This window comes from Mustelus asterias, chromosome 5, assembly GCF_964213995.1.
Source record: "Mustelus asterias chromosome 5, sMusAst1.hap1.1, whole genome shotgun sequence".
NCBI lineage: Eukaryota > Metazoa > Chordata > Chondrichthyes > Carcharhiniformes > Triakidae > Mustelus > Mustelus asterias.
Window position 1 is genome coordinate 61,059,351 of NC_135805.1, and position 22,208 is coordinate 61,081,558.

At 43.3% G+C, this 22,208-nt stretch overlaps 1 protein-coding gene across 3 annotated transcripts in view; it reads left to right on the plus strand.

Moving 5' to 3' along the window:
- The window catches only part of epha7 (eph receptor A7), a 202,176-nt gene that overhangs the window by 169,110 nt on the left and 10,858 nt on the right, over window positions 1–22,208 (plus strand). For 2 of the 3 annotated variants that reach the window (XM_078212656.1, XM_078212658.1), the window contains 5 exons: window positions 1,463–1,648; window positions 4,862–4,923; window positions 10,091–10,300; window positions 15,310–15,459; window positions 21,918–22,111. In XM_078212656.1, coding sequence (XP_078068782.1) covers window positions 1,463–1,648; window positions 4,862–4,923; window positions 10,091–10,300; window positions 15,310–15,459; window positions 21,918–22,111 — 802 coding nt within the window. The remainder of the gene's footprint in view (window positions 1–1,462; window positions 1,649–4,861; window positions 4,924–10,090; window positions 10,301–15,309; window positions 15,460–21,917; window positions 22,112–22,208) is intronic. The other variant, XM_078212657.1, reaches the window with a different exon arrangement.

Sequence of the window (22,208 nt, forward strand, 5' to 3'; positions counted from 1 at the left end):
CCAGTTCTCCACCCATCTAGCCACCTCCCCCTTTATCCCATGGGATCCAACCTTTTTCACTAGCATACCATGAGGGACTTTGTCAAACGCTTTACTAAAGTCCATATAGACAACATCCACGGCCCTTCCTTCGTCAACCATTTTGGTCACTTCTTCAAAAAACACCACCAGGTTAGTGAGGCATGACCTCCCTCTCACAAAACCATGTTGACTATCGTTAATGAGTTTATTCCTTTCTAAATGCGCATACATCCTATCTTTAAGAATCTTCTCCAACAACTTCCCCACCACGGACGTCAAGCTCACCGGCCTATAATTACCCGGGTTATCCTTCCTACCCTTCTTAAATAACGGGACCACATTGGCTATCCTCCAATCCTCTGGGACCTCACCTGTGTCCAGTGACGAGACAAAGATTTGCGTCAGAGGCCCAACGATTTCACCTCTCTTCTCCCTGAGCAGCTTTGCATAGATTCCATCAGGCCCTGGGGATTTGTCAGTCTTTATATTCTCTAACAAACCTAACACTTCCTCCTTTGTAATGGAGATTTTCTCCAACGGTTCAACACTCCTCCAACGGTTCAACACCCCTGTGCAGAAGTAGTTCAACATTTTCAATCTGGGTCAGTTTTATAGGTGGGGCTCTTTGAGGTTACAATTTATAGCTGTTTTTAAAACTTGTATAACACTTGTAACCCTTAACATTAAGCCTGGTAAAGGAATAGAAACAAAGTGAACAATCAGATTTCCTTATTTACTGTACCATTACATAACAGTGGCACTACTCAACAAAATAATCATTAAGTATGTAGCAAGGTATGGACAACATTCAGGCTTGGGCTGAAAAGTAACAACATTCATGCCATACATGTACCAGGCAATGACCATCATCTGTAAGGGAGGATCTAACCTTTTCTCCTAGACAGTCAATGGCATCACCCTCACTATTCCCCCACCACCAGCATCCTGAGGCGTTACCATTGACCAGAAACTGAACTGGCCCAGTCATATGAATAATGTGGCTACAACAGCATGTCAGTGGTTGGGAATTCTGCCGCAAGTGATTTCCTGAAGTCTGTCCACCAGCTGCAAAGCACGAGTCAGGAGTGTGAAGGAGTACTCACCGCTTGCCTGGATGAGTGCAGCTCTAATGAAACTCAAGAAGCTCGACAGCATCCAAGACAAAACAGTGTAAACAAATTCAGTGTAACATAAGGGTCTGGCATTGAAAGGATTAACATGGGATGTGAAGGAACACATACTTTATCATTACTCTTTTATCCCTGATTTTACCCCAAAAAATTGTTTAGCACCACTTACTGTAAATCAACTTTTAAGAAGATGGAAGCTTAAACCTAAATTTGTCAGTTATTACAGGGAGCATCCAGATGACCTGGAAGTAATTACTTCATAAAAGGAAACACATTTATGCTCAGATGTCTCCACTCTTTCTTTTCCACAGGCGAGTTTGGAGAGGTGTGCAGTGGCCGTTTGAAATTGCCTGGAAAAAGAGATGTACCAGTCGCAATTAAAACACTGAAAGTGGGTTTCACTGAAAAACAGCGAAGGGACTTTCTCTGTGAAGCAAGCATCATGGGACAATTTGATCACCCAAATGTGGTTCATTTGGAAGGAGTCGTAACCAGGGGTACGAATCATGGATTATTATAACACAGAATGAGGCCATTCAGCCCCTCAAATACCCCAGCTCTCTTAAAGAGCAATCCAGTTAAACCCTCTGTACAACTGTTTTCCCATATTCCTGCAATTTGTTTTCTCCTTTAATTATTTAACCAAGTCCCTCCTGGAAGCTACTATTGAAATTGTTTCCACCACCCTATCAGGCAGTGCCTTCCAAACTCTGACCGCACGTTGCATAAAAAAGCTTTTCCTCATTCACCTCTGGTTCTTTTGCCAATCAACTTAAAGCTATGTCCTTTTGTTATTGATCCTTCAACCATTGGAAACAGCTTCTCTTTATTTATTCTATCTAAATGCTTGATGATCCTAAACACCTCTAACAAATCACCTCTGAGTCTTGCCTGGTTTCTGGAGGGTGCTCCAGCTTCTCCAGTCTACCCAGATAACTAATCCCGCAATCCTGCAATCATTCTTTTGAGATCCAGTTTTTAGTGTGATGTGAATGGCTGTTAGGGAACTTTGTGAAGCTGATCAGCCCCAGCCTAGCGGCAACAAGGGTAACAGTTTTGTCATTGTTTTATTTAATGGTAAAAGATGCAAGTTTTGACATTAAAAACCACTGAACAGTAACAGTGCCTGACCTGTGCCAGCTCTTCATTTGTGCTGGCCACTGAGAAGATGAAGATCCTCTCAATTGTTGAAGACCATGTGTAGAAAGAGGCCATCGCAGTGGTTGCTGACAGACCATCCTTCCCACCACTCCCTCCCCCAACCCGCCCTGCCGGAACATAAACAAGGATTGTTCCCAACTCCCAATTCCTGTCTCAAATGGGAAAATACAGCCCATTGTGATTCCTACTTTGGGTCATTGCTAAGTTCCACTTCCTATTATGAGCTGGAAATTGGATTGAAACTACACAAACTCATTTTACACAGAATCTCTGCAGGCAACAGAGACTTATATCATGCAGCCTAGGGCCAATGTGCCATCCCAATACTCCACACAGCAAATCTACCACAAAGTTCAGGAATTTAGGATCATTTAAAATTAAGATTTGAAAAGTAGTTAATGACCATTCTATCAAAGAAGAGGGATTGAAAAAATTACAACAAAATGCATGACATTTTTAAAATTTGTGTTACTTTTTCACAGCCAATATAAAGTGCAGCTGTTTTCAAAATCCAAAATGTTCATCCCATGTTTTAAAAACTGTCACCTTAAATGAAATACAGTATAATAAAAAGTACAGTATACAGTACAAAAATGATATGCTTGGACACAAAATTGGCCTAAAATATTTTGGAAGTCAGTGCTTTCTCACAAGAACACAATGAGGAAATCCACAGATGAGCTTCCTCCCGTCCCCTACCATGTTCTCAAATTCCACTAAACTCCCTACCTCTGCATAACTTGGATCAAAAGTAAAAGAGAAAACTGATGGTCATTGTGCTATTCAGTTCTATTTGAATGACAGCTCAGTCACAAGTTTTTGCAAATCAATGTAAAGTGCTGAAATCATGACAATTCGGGTAGATTAACTAAATTTCACTATTAAGATTTGCGTTTCTGAGTGATTTAGCAGCCATTATGGGAATCTCCCAAACAGTGAACATGGCTGTTAAATCATGGCCACAGTCTTTAATGTTTTCTTAAATCTGGTTTTGATTGTACCCTCTATTGTTTTCTACAACCCTTTAGAATTTCCTTTGTCCAAAAGTTATCAATTTATTTTTATTTTGCGGCTACCATATTTTAGAAGTGTACTTATACTATTTGGTCTCATCTATTTACAGTCTTCCAATTGTATATGTTCCCATTTGAAATCCAACAGCTAACTTCAAACCACTTCTTTTCTTTACCTTATGTATTTTTAAAAATATCAAGTTCTCTTGGCGCCCTCTGTTTATCACTGTGTTAAACCATTCACCTTCATATCCTTCTTATAGATGTTTGACCTGTGCAGTCTTTCTGGTTCAATTAAACCAGTCACACCTCCACAAGCTTGTTTGCCAGTATCTGAGAATAGGACAGTGATATTACAAACAAAAAAACGCAAAGTAAATTAATTTTCCTGACACAGGTAATTTTCTAGCTGATGTGTCCCCCAAACGTTTCCTAGGATGATGAAGCATCATTCTTCCTCTTGACAATTGACAGCTCGATTTGATATTCTCACATATATCAGCTTTGAGTTTCCACTTCCTACCAGATCTAATGAGGATGATATACAGCCATAGGAAACTGACAAACTAGTGGCAGTGGAGGTGCAACAATAGAACTAACAGCCTGGGAAGGGAACACATTAATAGAACCTGTAGTCTTGAGTGAATACACACTGATTGAATCAAGAATCTAGTGTGGGAATGCATTACTACAGCCAAAGCCTGGAATGCAGAATGCCAGAAGTAGCAATGGTATGAGGTGCCAGGTGCTAATAAGAAGGAAAAGCTGTCACAGATTTTACACTTCTATAATGGCAGCGACATTAATCCCAATAAATATTGTTTTTAATCCTTCCTTAATTTATTTTCTGAAATAAAGTCCCTCCGTTATTCAACATGCTTAAACTACTGCTTAGTGTGTCACTTTCACTATGCGTTCTAAAGGCTTTGTTTGGGTCAGCTTAAAAAAAAATTCAAAATTAAACCCACTGTTTCATTCTTTTTCACAATCTTACCAGCAACGAAGAGCGGTACTTCCTTTCTCATGGTGCCTGTCTGAATTCCATCAATCTAATGTTTACATACATGTAAATTTGTAAATTGGCATCAATACAACATTACAGCTTGATGGGATCCGGCACTTTTTAAGGTCCCGCTACGACCTCCACACTCCAGTCCCAAACAAAGTCTGCGCCATAGGTGCTTTGACTCAATCCAGTGCAATGAAGTACACACAAAGCTATGTTGGTATGATTTTAAAGTCAGCATCAATGGTGGTGCATTTCCTGCTATTGAGATGGGGATGATGGTTTGCGCCATTTGCTTGGCAGAAATATGTGACATACAGTATCAATCATATCAGAAATCCTTCTGGTTTCTTGTCTGATTGCATCCCTTAAGTGCTACTTAATTAATATCCTGGAAATATAGCTGGTTCCAATCAACAGCTACAAGTTGCACCAAGCACTTTGAAACAATCAAATTTATCAACTGAGAAAGCTTCAGCAGCCAGCCCGAGGAACTTGTCATTTACAGTAAGCTCACTTTATTTGTGCAGGTAAACCAATTATGATTGTAATCGAATACATGGAGAATGGAGCCCTGGATGCTTTCCTCCGGGTAAGTGACAAAACAAACAGAATTCTACACATTGTTGTAAAGTCATGAAATGGAAAATGATCAAAGATTTTGCATCTTCTGGAAGAAAATAATAGCTTTTGATCAGAATGGGCTGTCTTAAGTTAAATATTTGATTAAAATTTTGATGCTTTTGTTACAATATAAAAAAAGTTCCACCTGAATTGATATATTTTATAAAAATTTGCTAGTTATTTTAAAAAGTCAACTTAGATGCTATTTGTAAGCCTGTTTAAAAGTTGCACATCTTTCACTGAACTGGTGAATAGAAAGTAAAGGAAAGGAAATGTTAATTGATTTCAAGCCTCGGTAGCAACAGATTTGGAAAAAGCTGATTTCTAAAATTTACCAAAATCTATTTTCATAGAATCTACAGTGCAGAAGGAGGCCATTTGGCCTATTGAGCCTGCACCGACAACAATCCCGCCCAGGTCCCATCCCCCGCAACCGTCCTAACCCCCCTGACACTAAGGGAGAATTTAGCATGGCCAATCAACCTAACCCGCACATCTTTGGACTGTGGGAGGAAACTGGAGCACCCGGATGAAACCCACGCAGACACGGGGAGAAAGTACAAATTCCACGCAGTCATCCAAGGCCGGAATTGAACTCAGGTCCCTGGCGCTGTGAGGCAGCAGTGCTAACTACTGTGCCACCGTGCCGTCCCAGTATATTTTGATATATTACTCCTCAACTCGGACAGTAAGAATTTTCTTAAACAGAGCAAACAACAATAATACTTCACGTTTAAACCACTCATCATGGCAGCTTCTTATCAAAGCAGATGCTAGAGGCAGGATATTAGGAGAATTTGGCAGAGTATCAGTTCTGGTGAAAAACCTGGCGGGGAACTCTCCAGCTCCACTGGTCAACTTTCTCTCCAGATCTTGTCCCTTTAACTGGTGATTATGTCACTGTTGCAACGTTGTAATATTTGTATATTGTTCATAAACATTCATGGACACATGACCAGAAAATAAGTTACGCAAACAAATTGGCTCTAAAGTCAACCATGCCAATTAATCTTTTATCACTATCATGCTTCTTGTGTTTTGTCAGTACTTTGCATCCCAGTTGCCGCATTTTAAATTAACCATTCTTTTGAAGATACCAATCTCATGAGATATCTTTCTTCAGACCAGTGTGTGCTGCTGCTCAGTGCACAGAGAAGCAGAAATAGAACATCCTCTCTCCATTCTAAATATCATCCTTTCCGGCAATGACATACCCTCTCCCTTACTCAAAGAACAACTTTTCCGTCAGTGGCAGCTTGTCACATCCTAAAATAAGAGTTTCTGTATCAATGACAATATGCTCCATATTTAAATATAGCAGCTACTTCATGCACTCCTTCTGTCCTATCCTGTTCTATCCCTCAAATGCCAGTACCTCCTTTACTGACTCAGCATGTCCCCCTCATTTCCAAGCTCCAACCTCAATGACTCAGTCCACCTCCCACTCAAGTAGCAGCTCCCTTCTTCAGTAACTCAAGTCAAGCTCCCTCTCAGGTGCAGGCTCTTCTGCTGTGACATGCATAGATATAACCTAAATGTACGACCCATTAGTAAATCAGAGCCGACATTAAGACAAATCAGTCAAGCAGCGCCATGCTTCTGTAAATAGTGGGTGGAATCTTGTGCCCTAGAGTCTGGACGCAATCTTACCGGCCATTCACGCCCCGCTCCCGCTGCAGCAAAGTCGGAGAATTTGGCACCGAACCAAATCTCCATTCACTGCAGCGGGATGGGAAAATCCCAGTCATGGGTGAGGTCGGAGAATCCAGCCCTCTAAGACGAATGATGGGCAGGAAAGTCGGCATGATTCCCGCTAAGCAATAGCACAGCTGAACATACACAATGTTCTGCTGTTTTGCTTACTAACTATGCAGCTCCAAGGAGTTTGGCGAATCTTGTGGCAAGGCAGACAGAATGCCACCAGCTGCGCCATTACCTGATGGGGTCTAAAGTCCTGACATCTTTAAAAGACCGCCCAAAAAATCATCCACTCATTGCAGGCTGGAACTCCACCACTCCTCAAGACTCCCTGCAGCCCCAGCTCGTACTGGAGAAGCTGGCAGACATTAGCTTCGACATGCCAGGAGGTGCAAGGTGTATTGCCTTTTGTTCATTACTATATTAAAACACATCTGCGATACACCCATGGTCAGGCCAATGCTCGCCATTGCAGTGGACCCTGTTCACCAGCATCTTGACCTCCTTGAGGTTCTGCAGCCTCTTGCTGTTCAGGCTCATGTTCCTCCTGGACCCTTGCCAACCTGTGATGGGTCACCCTTCTCCTCATCTGAATGAGAGCCATTACCAAAGCAGGTTTGCCTACAGGCTGCCTTATCGCCACCTCTGTGAATAAATTGAAATAAATTTAGTGAGCAATTCCTTTACTGGTTTCCCTCCATTTCAAAGCCAACAGACCAGTGCCAAGTGCTTCACCTGACCTCCGTCTAGACATAGCATCCCTACCCCACTCCTTCCCGGTGAAGGATATGCTGGACAGCCAGAGATAGGTATTCCTCCTCTGGAGATATTGCTTTTTGAACGGGGTGATGAGAGTCATGTGTGAAAAGCCTCCCTCTGACACTATTACACTTGCCTCTGCTACCATTGAGATTCCAGGTCAGATTTGAAAAATGGTATGCATCACCTTTCAGACTCAGTCCTCCGTCTTCTACCCTCCAACTGCCCCCATCACCCTTGACCCACCGAATATCACCATTCCTCTCTCCTCTGTCACCCTTGACCTTCCTGCTGTTGCTCTGGACCCTATAACCATCCACCTCCAAGTGCTTTCCTTTCCCTCAGAGCCAACACCTGTTACCATCCCTTTGCCCACTTTGACACTGCACCTTTTCACTCCATTACCTGAGCAACCTGTCTAGTCCCCTTTCATGGTCCCAACGTGATCACCCTCCAGTTGCTTTTGTTACCGGCACTCAGAACAAGTGCAGTTATGCATGGTCTCCAAGAAGGTGAAAGCAGCATCTACTGACCTCACAGCATGGTTTTGTAAGAGGGAGGTCGTGCCTTACAAATTTGGTGGAGTTTTTTGAGGAAGTGACAAAAACGGTTGATGAAGGAAGGGCCGTGGATGTCGTCTATATGGATTTCAGTAAGGCATTTGACAAAGTCCCACATGGCAGGTTGGTTAAGAAGGTTAAGGCTCATGGGATACAAGGAGAAGTGGCTAGATGGGTGGAGAACTGGCTTGGCCATAGGAGACAGAGGGTAGTGGTCGAAGGGTCTTTTTCCGGCTGGAGGTCTGTGACCAGTGGTGTTCCGCAGGGCTCTGTACTGGGACCTCTGCTATTTGTGATATATATAAATGATTTGGAAGAAGGTGTAACTGGTGTAATCAGCAAGTTTGTGGATGACACAAAGATGGCTGGACTTGCGGATAGCGAAGAGCATTGTCGGGCAATACAGCAGGATATAGATAGGCTGGAAAATTGGGCGGAGAGGTGGCAGATGGAGTTTAATCCGGATAAATGCGAAGTGATGCATTTTGGAAGAAATAATGTAGGGAGGAGTTATACAATAAATGGCAGAGTCATCAGTAGTATAGAAACACAGAGGGACCTAGGTGTGCAAGTCCACAAATCCTTGAAGGTGGCAACACAGGTGGAGAAGGTGGTGAAGAAGGCATATGGTATGTTTGCCTTTATAGGACGGGGTATAGAGTATAAAAGCTGGAGTCTGATGATGCAGCTGTATAGAACGCTGGTTAGGCCACATTTGGAGTACTGCGTCCAATTCTGGTCGCCGCACTACCAGAAGGATGTGGAGGCGTTAGAGAGAGTGCAGAGAAGGTTTACCAGGATGTTGCCCGGTATGGAGGGTCTTAGCTATGAGGAGAGATTGGGTAAACTGGGGTTGTTCTCCCTGGAAAGACGGAGAATGAGGGGAGATCTAATAGAGGTATACAAGATTATGAAGGGGATAGATAGGGTGAACGGTGGGAAGCTTTTTCCCAGATCAGAAGTGACGTTCACGAGGGGTCACGGGCTCAAGCTGAGAGGGGCGAAGTATAACTCAGATATTAGAGGGATGTTTTTACACAGAGGGTGGTGGGGCCTGGAATGCGCTGCCAAGTAGGGTGGTGGAGGCAGGCACACTGACATCGTTTAAGACTTACCTGGATAGTCACATGAGCAGCCTGGGAATGGAGGAATACAAACGATTGGTCTAGTTGGACCAAGGAGCGACACAGGCTTGGAGGGCCGAAGGGCCTGTTTCCTGTGCTGTACTGTTCTTTGTTCTTTGTTCTCTGTTCTCTGTTCATGGAAATGGTGAAGGTTGCCAGGTGCACACCACTTGTATACACTGGTAGAATTGAACGTTCTAAAGTCTCGGTGCCAGGGAAATTAATTTTGGGGCGAACTTAAGTTCAGTGAAGTGGTTTTTTAATGAGCATGTGTGAGGTGCTAATACTGCAAATCGGGTTCCGACATAGTTTGTCAGGAAGTGCAACCCGCCTTTAAAACCCACCTTGAAGCCAGGAGAACAAAATTCAACCAGTCTGCCCCTCTGTCGGTAGAGATTTGTTGCCGCCTGCCAAATTAAATGCCCCCAGCCACCACAATTCCCACTGCTGGTGGGACTGGAAGATTCCATCCAGTCGCTTTTTACCCAGCATGCACTCAGTCTCGGCAGCAGTGTTGGCCGTGGCTCAGGCAGTGTCTGAACACAGTAAATTACTGGGATAAATTTCCCCCTGATTGTCTGGATACAGTATATAGAAAAAAATGAATTAAAAAACCATTCAGGTGTAATACTGCTCAGTTAATATTTACCTGTGAAATATCCACCTGAAAAATAGGCTCACAAAGGCTGAATTTAATGTCTTATCCAAAGATCCTCAGTACTACTCTTGTCAGCCTAGGTTAGGTGCTCAAAACCTGGAGTGGGATTTAAAGTAAGAGATTTCGGACTCAAGCTGAACAGAGCGCTATCAAGGTAGCAGACCTGAGGGTACAAGTACCAAATTGGATAGTATTTTTTGTTTAAAATCATTACTTTACTCATTAATTGCCAATCAGACAGGAATGAGGCCAAGGCTTGATATGATCCATTCACAATGTATTGAACAAATTTTGACTTTCAGAGGTTATAGATGTTCTCTATTTTTATCTCATTAGAAACATGATGGACAATTCACAGTGATTCAGTTAGTGGGAATGCTACGTGGCATTGCAGCTGGTATGAGATACCTTGCCGATATGGGTTATGTGCACAGGGATCTGGCAGCTCGTAACATTCTGGTCAATAGCAATCTCGTCTGCAAAGTTTCTGATTTTGGTCTCTCAAGAATTGTGGAAGATGACCCAGAGGCTGTCTACACCACAACAGTGAGTGAATTACAACCCATCGTTCGTTACGGTTGAGAGAGCATTATTATCATCATCGAATTTCCTCCCATCAGGTTTACTATCTGGTTCACATTCAGCAAAACCTTGCTCTGTTGCAGCACACAGCTCACAATTACTCAAAAATACCATTGAGCTGCTGAGTTGTGGGGAAGCTGCCAGGGTCTGATCGAAGAACGATTTTGAAACCCTGAAGTCAATGGATATTAAAGCGAGTGGAGTGTATAATCAGCCCACAACATCATGGACACTCTGGTCAAAATCATACTGGCATTGGTCACCAAGACCTTTTACCTTATTCTATGAACAACTGCTCCCGTCAGTTTAACTTCACTCCCCGGCACAGAAATTCTGAACCACATCTTTGTTATCTGTAAATTAGAATTCTTCAATGGCTTAACTTCCACCCTTCACAAACATCCAACTCATTGAAAATTCCTGTCTCATACCAAGTCCCACTGAACCACCACTTCGATCTTCATCAACCTTCATTAGAAACATAGAAAAACTACAGCACAAAACAGGCCCTTCAGCCCAACAAGTTGTGCCGAACATATCCCTACCTTTTAGGCCTACCTATAACCCTCCATCCTATTAAGTCCCATGTACCCATCCAGGAGTCTCTTAAAAGACCCTATTGAGTTTGCCTCCACCACCCCTGACGGCAGCCAATTCCACTCGCCCACCACCCTCTGCGTGAAAAACTCCCCCCTAACATCTCCCCTGTACCTACCCCCCAGCACCTTACACCTGTGTCCTTTCGTAGCAGCCATTTCCACCCTGGGAAAAAGTCTCTGAGAGTCCACCCGATCTATGCCTCTCAACATCTTATATACCTCTATTAGGTCTCCTCTCATCCTACGTCTCTCCAAGGAGAAAAGACCGAGCTCCCTCAGCCTATCCTCATAAGGCATGCCATTCAATCCAGGCAACATCCTTGTAAATCTCCTCTGCATCGTTTCAATCTTTTCCACATCCTTCCTATAGTGAGGCAACCAGAACTGAGCACAGTACTCCAAGTGGGGTCTGACGAGGGTCTTATATAGCTGCATCATTATCCCCGGACTCCTAAACTCAATCCCTCGATTGATGAAGGCCATACGCTTTCTTAACCACCTCCTCCACCTGCGGGGCCGATTTTAGAGTCCTATGGACCCGGACCCCAAAGTCCTTCTGACCCTCTACAGTACTAAGAGTCTTTCCCTTTATATTGTACTCCTTCATCCCATTTGACCTGCCAAAATGGACCACTACACATTTATCTGGGTTGAAGTCCATCTGCCACTTCTCCGCCCAATCTTGCATCCTAACTATGTCCCTCTGTAACTTCTGACATCCCTCCAGACTATCCACAACCCCACCAACCTTCGTGTCGTCGGCAAACTTACCAACCCATCCCTCCACTTCCTCATCCAGATCATTTATGAAAATGACAAACAGCAAGGGTCCCAGAACAGATCCCTGGGGCACACCACTGGTGACCGACTTCCATTTAGAAAAAGACCCATCTATACCCACTCTCTGCCTCCTTTGGGCAAGCCAGTTCTGGATCCCCAGGGCAGCAGCCCCTTGAATCCCATGCCCTCTCACTTTTTCTAGAAGCCTTGCATGGGGGACCTTATCGAAAGGCTCCTGCCTTTCATAAGTCCATGTGCTTTAGGTCCTCTCATTCCACCCACTCCATCCCTCCACTTTCCCTTTGATTGCAAAGCCTTCACTCATCTTCTAATATCACTCCATTTGGGATTTCCACCCCTAAATCACTGCCTTACTATGTCTCTCCCACTTTTGAAATGCTCCTTGAAACCTACTTTTAGATCATGCTTTCCCAACCCTTCCCCTGCTACGCTATTTAAAGTGCCTTGCAATGATTTTTGTATTGAAGCCATAAGACCATAAGAAATAGGAATAGGAGTAGGCTGTTCAGCCCCTCGAGCCTGCTCCGCCATTCAATAGGATCATGACTGAATTCAATGTTCCTCTTGCCCATTTTCCTGCCCCTCCCCTGATTCCCTTAATGATCAAGATTCTATCCTTCAATATGCACAAGGACTCTGCTTCCACTGCTCCCTGTGGCAAGAAACTCCAAAGACACTCAGCCCCCCGAGAGAAGAAATTCCTCTGCTTCTCAGTCTTAAATTGATGCCCCTTCTGAGACTATATCCTCTAGTTCTAAACTCTCCCCTGAGGGCAGACATCTTCTCAGCATCTACCCGGTCAAGCCCTTTTAGAAACCTACGACCGGAGTGTTATGGCCATACTCACCGGCGGGACTTTCCCATCCTGCTGGAGTGAACTGGCTGAGTGCCAAATTCTCCAACCTCGCTGCAGCGGGAGCGTGGTGTGAATGGCCGGTAAGATCGCACCCTAAGTGTTTCAATGAGATCGCCTCTCATTCCTCTAAATTCCAATGAATAGAGTCCCGACTTGTTTAACCTTTCCTCATGCTGGCATCTTTTGTAGCTTGTCTTGACCAGCTCTGCATTGAAAAGCATGAAATATGTAGGTCTGTATTTCAAAGTAGTTGTGCTTCTCTCATGTCATGCCACACTTAAAACATTTTATTAAAAATCAGCCTTGGACAATTAGTGAAGAAATGACAATGCGATTAATTTAGAAATTACTTCTATTGTAGTGTGGAGCAGGAACAGGGAAAGTTTTGTGAGGCTAGTGGTGAGCACTTTTTGGCACAGGTTAAAATTTACTTCTGCTGCTCTTACAGTTTATGATGTGGAGATGCCGGCGTTGGACTGGGGTAAACACAGTAAGAAGTTTAACAACACCAGGTTAAAGTCCAACAGGTTTATTTGGTAGCAAAAGCCACACAGAGCCTCGAAAGCTTGTGTGGCTTTTGCTACCAAATAAACCTGTTGGACTTTAACCTGGTGTTGTTAAACTTCTCACTGTGCTTACAGTTTATCACAGCAGAAAACCAAAGTCAGTTCGTTTTTGTTTTAAAGTGCATCTTTCTACTTGTAAACAGGAACTAAATCCTGTGCACATGCTTGGCCTCTGCTTGTGATTGTAAATGTGCAATAAAATGACATTCACAAACTGCCCTACTTGTGAACCGCCCTTTCATCAGAATCATTCCGTATATCACTGGCCTATAACATACCTCTCGATATCTGTTATGCTATACATTTATGCACACATGGTGAAATTGAGTTCACTCAGTGTATTTCAGTTGAGAACCTATGCCACGTGTTACCTAATCCGCCTTCTCAATAAATCATGATGGGCCTAAACTCCCTTTAGCAAGACCTAGTACGTGCCCAGGCAATCATCACTTCCTATTTATACGGCAGTAATGATCAGAGTCTTATGAATAAATACATAAGGGAAAGTTTCAGGCTTACACTATATACGTGGGTAGCAGAGGAATGCATGACACGGGGGGAAGGTGGAGGGATTAGGAGGAAAGTCAAGCAAAAATAATTAGGAAATCCAACGGAACCAACAAAATTAGATCATCAAAAAGCATAAAACATATTCTACAGGCGTGTAAGTAAGAGATTGAAAGGCAGGATAAGAATAGGGCCATCAGGGATAGTCAGGATAAAATTCCAGGCAGCAGTAAAGAAATATTAGAAAGAAACAATTATTTAACTTCAGTATTTATCAGAGAAATAGGTCAGATGGACATGACATTAGAAGATGAATTTTAAAAAGATACTAAATGACCTCATCTAAATTGGAAGATAAACCTTCTGTCCCAGTTAAATTATATTGTTGTACTTATAAAGAATCTAGAAAATAGATCACAGAGGCAGAGATAGGACAGACCCAGCAGAGGTGGCAGCACAGTGGTATACAGTTAGGAAGGAGTTGGCCCTGGGAGTGCTCAACATCGACTCTGGACCCCATGAAGTCTCATGGCAGCAGGTCAAAAATGGACAAAGAAGCATCCAGCTGATTATTAGGTATCCCCCCCCGCCCCGCCCCAATTGGTGAATCAGTGTCCTGAGGAAGCACGAGAGTAAGAGTTTTAACAACACCAGGTTTAAGTCCAACAGCTGTTGGACTTTAACCTGGTGTTGTTAAAACCCTTACTGTGTTTACCCCAGTCCAACGCCGGCATCTCTACATCATGAAGCACTAGAGTACAGGATGTACTCTGGGTGGGGGACTTTAATGTCCATCACCGAGGAAGAATAATGAAATCCTTGCTACAGGAGAAGATGGACTGAGAGTTGAACCCACAACCTCTGATCAGAGGCAAGCATGCTACAATCTGAGCCATGCTGACGTCAAAAGGAGTAGTCAGAGTGTTAAAGACTAAATAAGAAGAAATAGGTTAGATAGAAAAATTATAAACGTATGAAGAATGAAGTTACGGATAGATTCTAGTCTCCTGACTCAGTCAAACTGACACCGATAATGTCTTGTCAATGAGGAGAATACATCTTGCGGCCTGTTTTCCACATCCACACCTTGAGTAAGTATAAAGAGGAAACTTGTGAATTCTTGGTATCCTGTGTCACTCGGGCCATGCGATGGTAGGAGAAAGGAACTGTTAAGATTGTTGATCAGCTCCAGTACTATTTCAGTATTGTTGTGAACCGCATAAGTCAGAAACAGCTTTTTAATTATTTCCCCATCTTTCCCAAAGCCCCTGTTGGACCAGGACTGCTGCAATGTGTCACAATGCAAATACTCGCTGCCTCAGCGAGACACATGTCAGAAATAGTGTAGGCACCAACCCTTGGACCTGGGATTGGTTCAGTGTTTTCATCACTGCGATGGTAGAAGTTCCACTCTGCAAGTGATGTGGAATGAAGTAAATTACTTTGTGTGTATCTTGCCTCATTGAAGCCCTTGAAAGTATTACCAAAAACATAACTTGAATTCTGGATTTGAGCTCAATTATGCATTTCCACTTCAGTTGGACCTACAGTCCAGCTAATGGTGGCATTGTAAGGTCACTTATTCAAAGCCACTATAAAATGAAACTTTGACAGCCTTTAATGGTATATTCTTTATTCTCATAGGGTGGTAAAATTCCAGTACGGTGGACTGCACCTGAAGCCATACAGTACCGCAAGTTTACATCTGCTAGCGACGTGTGGAGCTATGGCATAGTAATGTGGGAAGTAATGTCCTATGGAGAGCGGCCTTACTGGGATATGTCCAATCAGGATGTAAGTTACTCTTCATAACTGATGGATCAATTAGCACTGCACTGGTGTGTGTGGACTGAAATCAGATTCTTATTGAACCACTGGCTAACAATCTGCAATTCCAATGCATGATAATTGTTATAGATACTGAGTGCTACAAGCTTAAGTAAGAATCATCTGGGGAGGAGAGATGTACTTCCATCAAGATGATTTTTAATCAATGTATTCACTTGTGTAAATAGATTCCAACCATATGTCAAGCCCCCTATTAGTCTTTGCTAAAGCAAAATATAGCAATTAATTCTATGCAGCTCACACTCTCAAAATAATTGAATTGTTTCTCATTGTAAATGCAAGTCGTTTCATGATTTGTTAGCTTTGTTGATTGAAATGACAGACATCAAAGACGTTCTAAAATACCGACAAAAATCAAGTGGAGAAGTCTTTGTGTAGCATAGTAATCAGCTTTACCTTGAGAGAGTGGCATTAATAGCAGGCACAAAATTCTCTCACTGTCGCTACTCATGGCTACAACACTGCTGACGTCCAAAAACCTGAAGACTCTTCAGATCCAGATTTTTATCTATCTTGAGAGTTGCCATTAGATTAGGTGTCTCATGTATTGGCCTCCCAAGCTCTTAAAGGCCTGAAATTACATTGAATACTGTCTCTGCAGATACACCAGAACAATGTTGACAAGTGTCCTTTGGTACTAACCTTGCCAGAGTATGCAGAGTCAAATGGAGAACATCTAACTTGCATGGGTTCCTGGTGCCCCCTAAAGAAACATCTTAGGTAAAAACCAACCCACAGTTTTGTTCTTCTTTCATGGGATGTGGGCGTCACTGGCAATGCCAGCATTTATTGCCCATTCCTAATTGCCCTTGAGAAGATGGTGGTGAGCTGCCTTCTTGAACTGCTGTAGTCCATGTGGTGTAGGTATACCCACAGTGCTGTTCGGGAGGGTGTTCCAGGGTTTTGATCCAGTGACATGAATCTTGTTGAGCTTTCTAGGATCTCACCTGCCAGCTGCAGTCCTGGCAAGAGATATGCCCTGCCTATTTTCTGGAAGATGTTTAACAACACCAGGTTAAAGTCCAACAGGTTTATTTGGTAGCAAAAGCCACACAAGCTTTCGGAGCTCCAAGCCCCTTCTTCAGGTGAGTGGGAATTCCCACTCACCTGAAGAAGGGGCTTTGAGCTCCGAAAACTTGTGTGGCTTTTGCTACCAAATAAACCTGTTGGACTTTAACCTGGTGTTGTTAAACTTCTTACTGTGTTTACCCCAGTCCAACGCCGGCATCTCCACATCATATTTTCTGGAAGTCATGCCTAGCCATGTGCCATGACGTGGTGGCAAAGACACTGTTGGGCCTTTCCCTGGAAACAAGCATCCGGGTGCGTAAGTCTCACTTACCGAAAGCTGCCGGACAATTAGTGGTCAGCAATGTGTGTTCAACAGCGCCACTGGGGAGGTTGTGGTTACTGCTGGAAGGACAGGTACTGGAGGCCCAGGATTGTAGACTGATCCATGCCACAGTGAATTCATTTTGGGGAGAGGGAATTTTGAGGGGTGGGGTTGCAGGGAAGGGAGTGGGAGGGGGGAGGTCAGCAGCAAGAGTATGGAGGTGGCTCTCCTTCCCTGTGTTGAATCCCTCAATGCAGCACTGAGTGCCTTTGATCGAGGGACACCCACACCCCAAGTTTTAGCTGCCATGCACACTGCATGCTGACACGACCGGTTGCATCTAGGCCAATATCAGCAGCATCAGAATAAGGCCCTTAAACAGTCATTAATTAGCCACTTAAAGGCCTCATTGACAGAGGGTAGGAAGTTTATCCGTGGCCTTTCTCAACTATAATTTAATTTTCGTAGAGGTGGAAAGGCAACGGGGTTCAGCTACACCACCATCTTGCCTAACTTAAATACCCTCCAGGATCGCCACAGAGAGAGCAAAAGATTCTGCTCATCATTCCAAGTCAAGATGGTGTGTGGTTTGGAGACAAACTTGAAAGTGATGATTTCCCTATGCGTCTGCTGCCTTTGTCCATCTGGGTGGGAGGGGTTATGTGTTTTGGAAGGTGCTTTTGAAGGAGCCATGGTGAGATGCTGCAGGGGATCTTGTATATAATACAATCAAATGTCAATGTTGGAGCTGCAGGCATTCAGACAGGGAGCGTGTTCCAACACATGTGCCTTGTAGATGGTGGAAAGGCTTTGGGCAGTAAATTATGAAAGAAATCTAACGCAAAATATAGAAACGGATAACAAAAGATTCTATAAGTATGTAAGAAGGAAGAGAGTAGCTTGAGTCAACATTAGAGGACAAGGCCTTGGAGCTAATAATAGGAGGCACGGTAGCACAGTGGTTAGCACTGCTGCTTCACAGCTCCAGGGACCTGGGTTCGATTCCCGGCTTGGGTCACTGTCTGTGTGGAGTTTGCACATTCTCCTCGTGTCTGCGTGGGTTTCCTCCGGTTGCTCCGGTTTCCTCCCACAGTCCAAAAGATGTGCGGGTTAGGTTGATTGGCCATTCTAAATTGCCCCTTAGTGTCCTGAGATGCGTGGGTTAGAGGGATTAGTGGGTAAATATGTAGGGATATGGGGGTAGGGCCTGGGTGGGATTGTGGTCAGTGCAGACTCGATGGGCCGAATGGCAGAGCCTCTAAATCAATATTTTGCCTCAGTTTTCACTGTGGAAGACACTGGAACCATCCTAATGGTAACAGGTAATGCAGAGGTTGTTGAAAAGGAGAAACTTGAAACAATCACCATCACTAGGGAAAAACGTATAGAGTATAGAATCCTACAGTGCAGAAGGAGGCCATTCGACCCATCGAGTCTGCACTGACCACAATCCCACCCAGGCCCTATCCCCATAACGCCATTTACCCTAGCTAGTCCCTCTGACACTAAGGGGCAATTTAGCGTGGCCAATCCACCTAACCTGCACATCTTTGGACTGTGGGAGGAAACCGGAGCACATGGAGGAAACTCACACAGACATGGGGAGAATGTGCAAACTCCACACAGACAGTGACCCAAGCCGGGAATCGCACCCGGGTCCTTGGCGCTGTGAGGCAGTAGTGCTAACCATTGTGCCACCGTGCTGTCCCCTGTAACATGGTGACTGAGCAAACTTTTGGAATTAAAGGCAGACAAGTCCCCAGGGCCTGATGGCAGACATCCTAGGGTCTTAAAGGAAATAGCAGCAGAGATATTGGAGACATTGTTTATAATATTCCAAAATTCCCTGGATACTGGAAAGATTCCATTGAATTGGAAAAAATACTAATGTCCTTGTTCAAAATGGAAGAAAGGCAAAAAGTAGGAAACCATGGACCTGTTAGTTTAATGTCCGTAGTTGGGAAATTGGTGGAATCCATTATTTAAGTAGTAACAGGATATTTGGAAATTCAAAATGCAACCCATCAGGGTCAGCATGATTTTATGAAAGGTAATTCATGTTTGACTAATTTGGTAGATTTTTTTGAAGATGTAACAAGCAGAATGGATCATGGGACTCCTATAGATGTAGTATACCTGGATTTTCAGAAGGCATTTGATAAGGTGCCGCACAAAAGATTAATACACAAGGTGAGATCCCACAGGGTTAGGGTAATATACTAGCTGATATAGAAGATTGGCAAACCAACAGAAAACAGAGATTGGAGATAAATGGGTCTTTTTCTGGTTGGCAAACTGTAACTAGTGGAGTGCCACGGGGTTCAGTTCTTGGGCCCCAACTATTTACAATCTATGCTAATGACTTGGATGCAGGAATAAAATGTATTAGAGCCAAATTTGTAGATGATACTAAAATAAATGAGAAAGCAAGTTGCAATGAGGAAATAAGAAATTTACAAATGGATATGGATAGGTTGGGTGAGTGGGCCAAAATTTGGCAGATGGAATTTAACATGATAAGTGAGGTTATCCATTTTGGTCGGGGGACTAAAGAGACACTTTGGTGCACAGCGATCTAGGTGTCTTTGTGCATGAATCACAGAAAGTTAGAATGCAGTGCAGCAGTTAATAAGAAGGCAAATGGAATTTTGGCAATCATTGCTAATGGAATAGAATATAAGAGTAGGGAGGTGCTGTTGCAACTGTATAGGGCATTAGTGAACCGCATCTGGAGTACTGCGCACAGCTTTGGTCCCCTTATTTGAGGAAGGATGTAAATGCATTAGAGGCTGTTCAGAGAAGGTTCACTAGATTGATTCCAGTGATGAATGATTTGACTTGTGAAGAGAGATTGAGCAGTACAGGCTTATACTCACTGGTGTTTAGAAAAATAAGAGGAGACCTAATTGAGATATACAAGATGCTAAAGGGAAGATGTAGAGCGGATGTTTCCCCTTGTTGGACATTCGAGAACAAAAGGTTTTAAGCTAAGGGGTGGTAGATTTAAAACTGAAATAAGGAGGAATTATTTCACTCAAAGGGTCATGAATCTGTGGAATTCTTTACCCCAGAGTGCAGTGGATAACGGAACATTAAACAGATTCAAGGAGGAGATAGATATGTTTTTAATTAGTAGCAGGATGAAGTGTTATGGGGAGCAGGCAGGGAGGTGGAGATGAGGCAGTGATGAGATCAGCCATAATCGTATTGGATGGTGGGGCAGACTCAAGGGGCTGAATTGCCTACTCCAGCTCCTAGTTCTTAGTTTCTTATGTGATTTACCCACTTCTGAATTCCCAGTCTCTGATCTCCTGTTGCAGCCACAGTGTTTATATATATTTTAATTCTTTAATGGAATGTGTGCAATGTATGTGGCCTGTTCCTAATTGTCCTTGAACTGAATGGCTTGCTAGGCCATTTCAAAATCTGTTCAAAGTCAACCACGCTGCTGTGGGTCTGGAGTCACATGTAGGTCTCTGTACAACTGTAAGGATAGTAAGAAGTTTAACAACACCAGGTTAAAGTCCAACAGGTTTATTTGGTAGCAAATACCATAAGCTTTCGGAGCGCTGCTCCTTCGTCAGATGGAGTGGTAAGGATTTTTTCTAAGTACTGTATTCAGTCTGAGAATGATTATAGATGCAATCATACTAAAATCAACAACAGTGAGTTAAAGTGGCCCTGTATCAACAGGAAGGCAGCCGACCCGACTGACCTTGAAGTTACCTTTAACACCTTTAGCACAGAACTAATGCCCTATACAGTTGCAACAGCACCTCCCTACTCTTATATTCTATTCCATTAGCAATGATTGCCAAAATTCCATTTGCCTTCTTATTAACCGCTGCACTGCATTCTAACTTTCTGTGATTCATGCACAAAGACACCTAGATCTCTGTGCACCATTATACTATACTGTAAGGATGGCAGATTTCCTTCCGAAAGGACATTAGTGAACCAGATAGGTTTCTACAACAGCTGCCATGGTGGGATTTGAACCCAGAGCATTAGACTGGACATCTGGATTACTAGTGCAGTGACATTACCACTGTGCTGTCATCTGACTTGAATGTACCTGGGCCAGTTTGGTTTCTGGTCAATGGTAATGCTGATGTTTGGTGGGGGCTACAGAGATTTCCCTCAAATGTGGAAAGGTGCAGTGGTTATGTTAGAGTTTAATCAGCCTCCTGCATGTAATGTGAATATTACTTCAGGAATTGTTCTCAAGGATGTACCACTGCACCTGAAACAAAACCTCCCTTAACATATTCGACTGAATAACATCAGCTTGCTTCACTTTTGGACACCTTGTGCCACAATAATCCTGAATACGTATAAACTTTTCTTATTTAAAAGTGCTCTCCAGTGGGCCTCATTCAGGAGCTAAAACAATTAGGGAAGATGGAAATGGTTCACTGCTTCAGTGCCTAATTTAAACATAACATCGCCTGGTGTGAAAGCTCTTGGTGTTAAAGGTAACACAGACTGTCGGAAAGGTGCAGACTGATGCTTAGCAAAGCAGCAGCAGAAAATACATTTCCATTCCCTGGTCAGAGCTGATGAAGTGGGAAGCTTCATTCTCTGACACCTCCCGTCTAAACTCTACGGTAAGATTGGCCTGACAAAAATGTTTGGTAACTTCAAGGTCAGTCGGGTCGGCTGCCTTCCTGTTGATCCAGGGCCACTTTAACTCACTGTTGTTGATTTTAGTATGATTGCATCTATAATCATTCTCAGACTGAATACAGTAGTTAGAAAAAAGGTATCCAAGAGGCAACGTGATCTCCTTGATGGAATAACGGTGATCCCTGTAAGTCCTGCCATATGGTCCATTATTTTAATTATTTGCTGCTATCAGACAAAAAAGTAGGGATGGTACAAGAGTTCTTTCCAAAAAGAAGCAGTAAGTACTTGCACTCAACATGTCGGGATTCAGATATGATCTGTAAAACATGGTGTAAATGCAGTGTGATATATCATTATACTATCAGTAAATTCGATTAGGATATGGAAAAGATTTGCTTTAGCCATACATGAATTCACTTCTAAACAACATTTCTTCTCTGTTTAGGTTATCAAGGCTATTGAGGAGGGTTATCGTCTCCCTGCTCCCATGGACTGTCCACCTGGACTGCACCAGCTGATGCTCGACTGCTGGCAACAGGAACGCAGCGAGAGACCCAAGTTTGATCAGATAGTTGGGATCCTAGATAAAATGATCCGTAACCCAAACAGCTTGAAGGTCCCTCTAGGTACCTGCAGCAGGTGAGGAAAACTTGACCATGAATTTGTTGCACTGGAACCCAAATAACGAGAGGGGCAAAGAAGCTTATGGCACTGTTGATCTTCAGTGAATGAATTT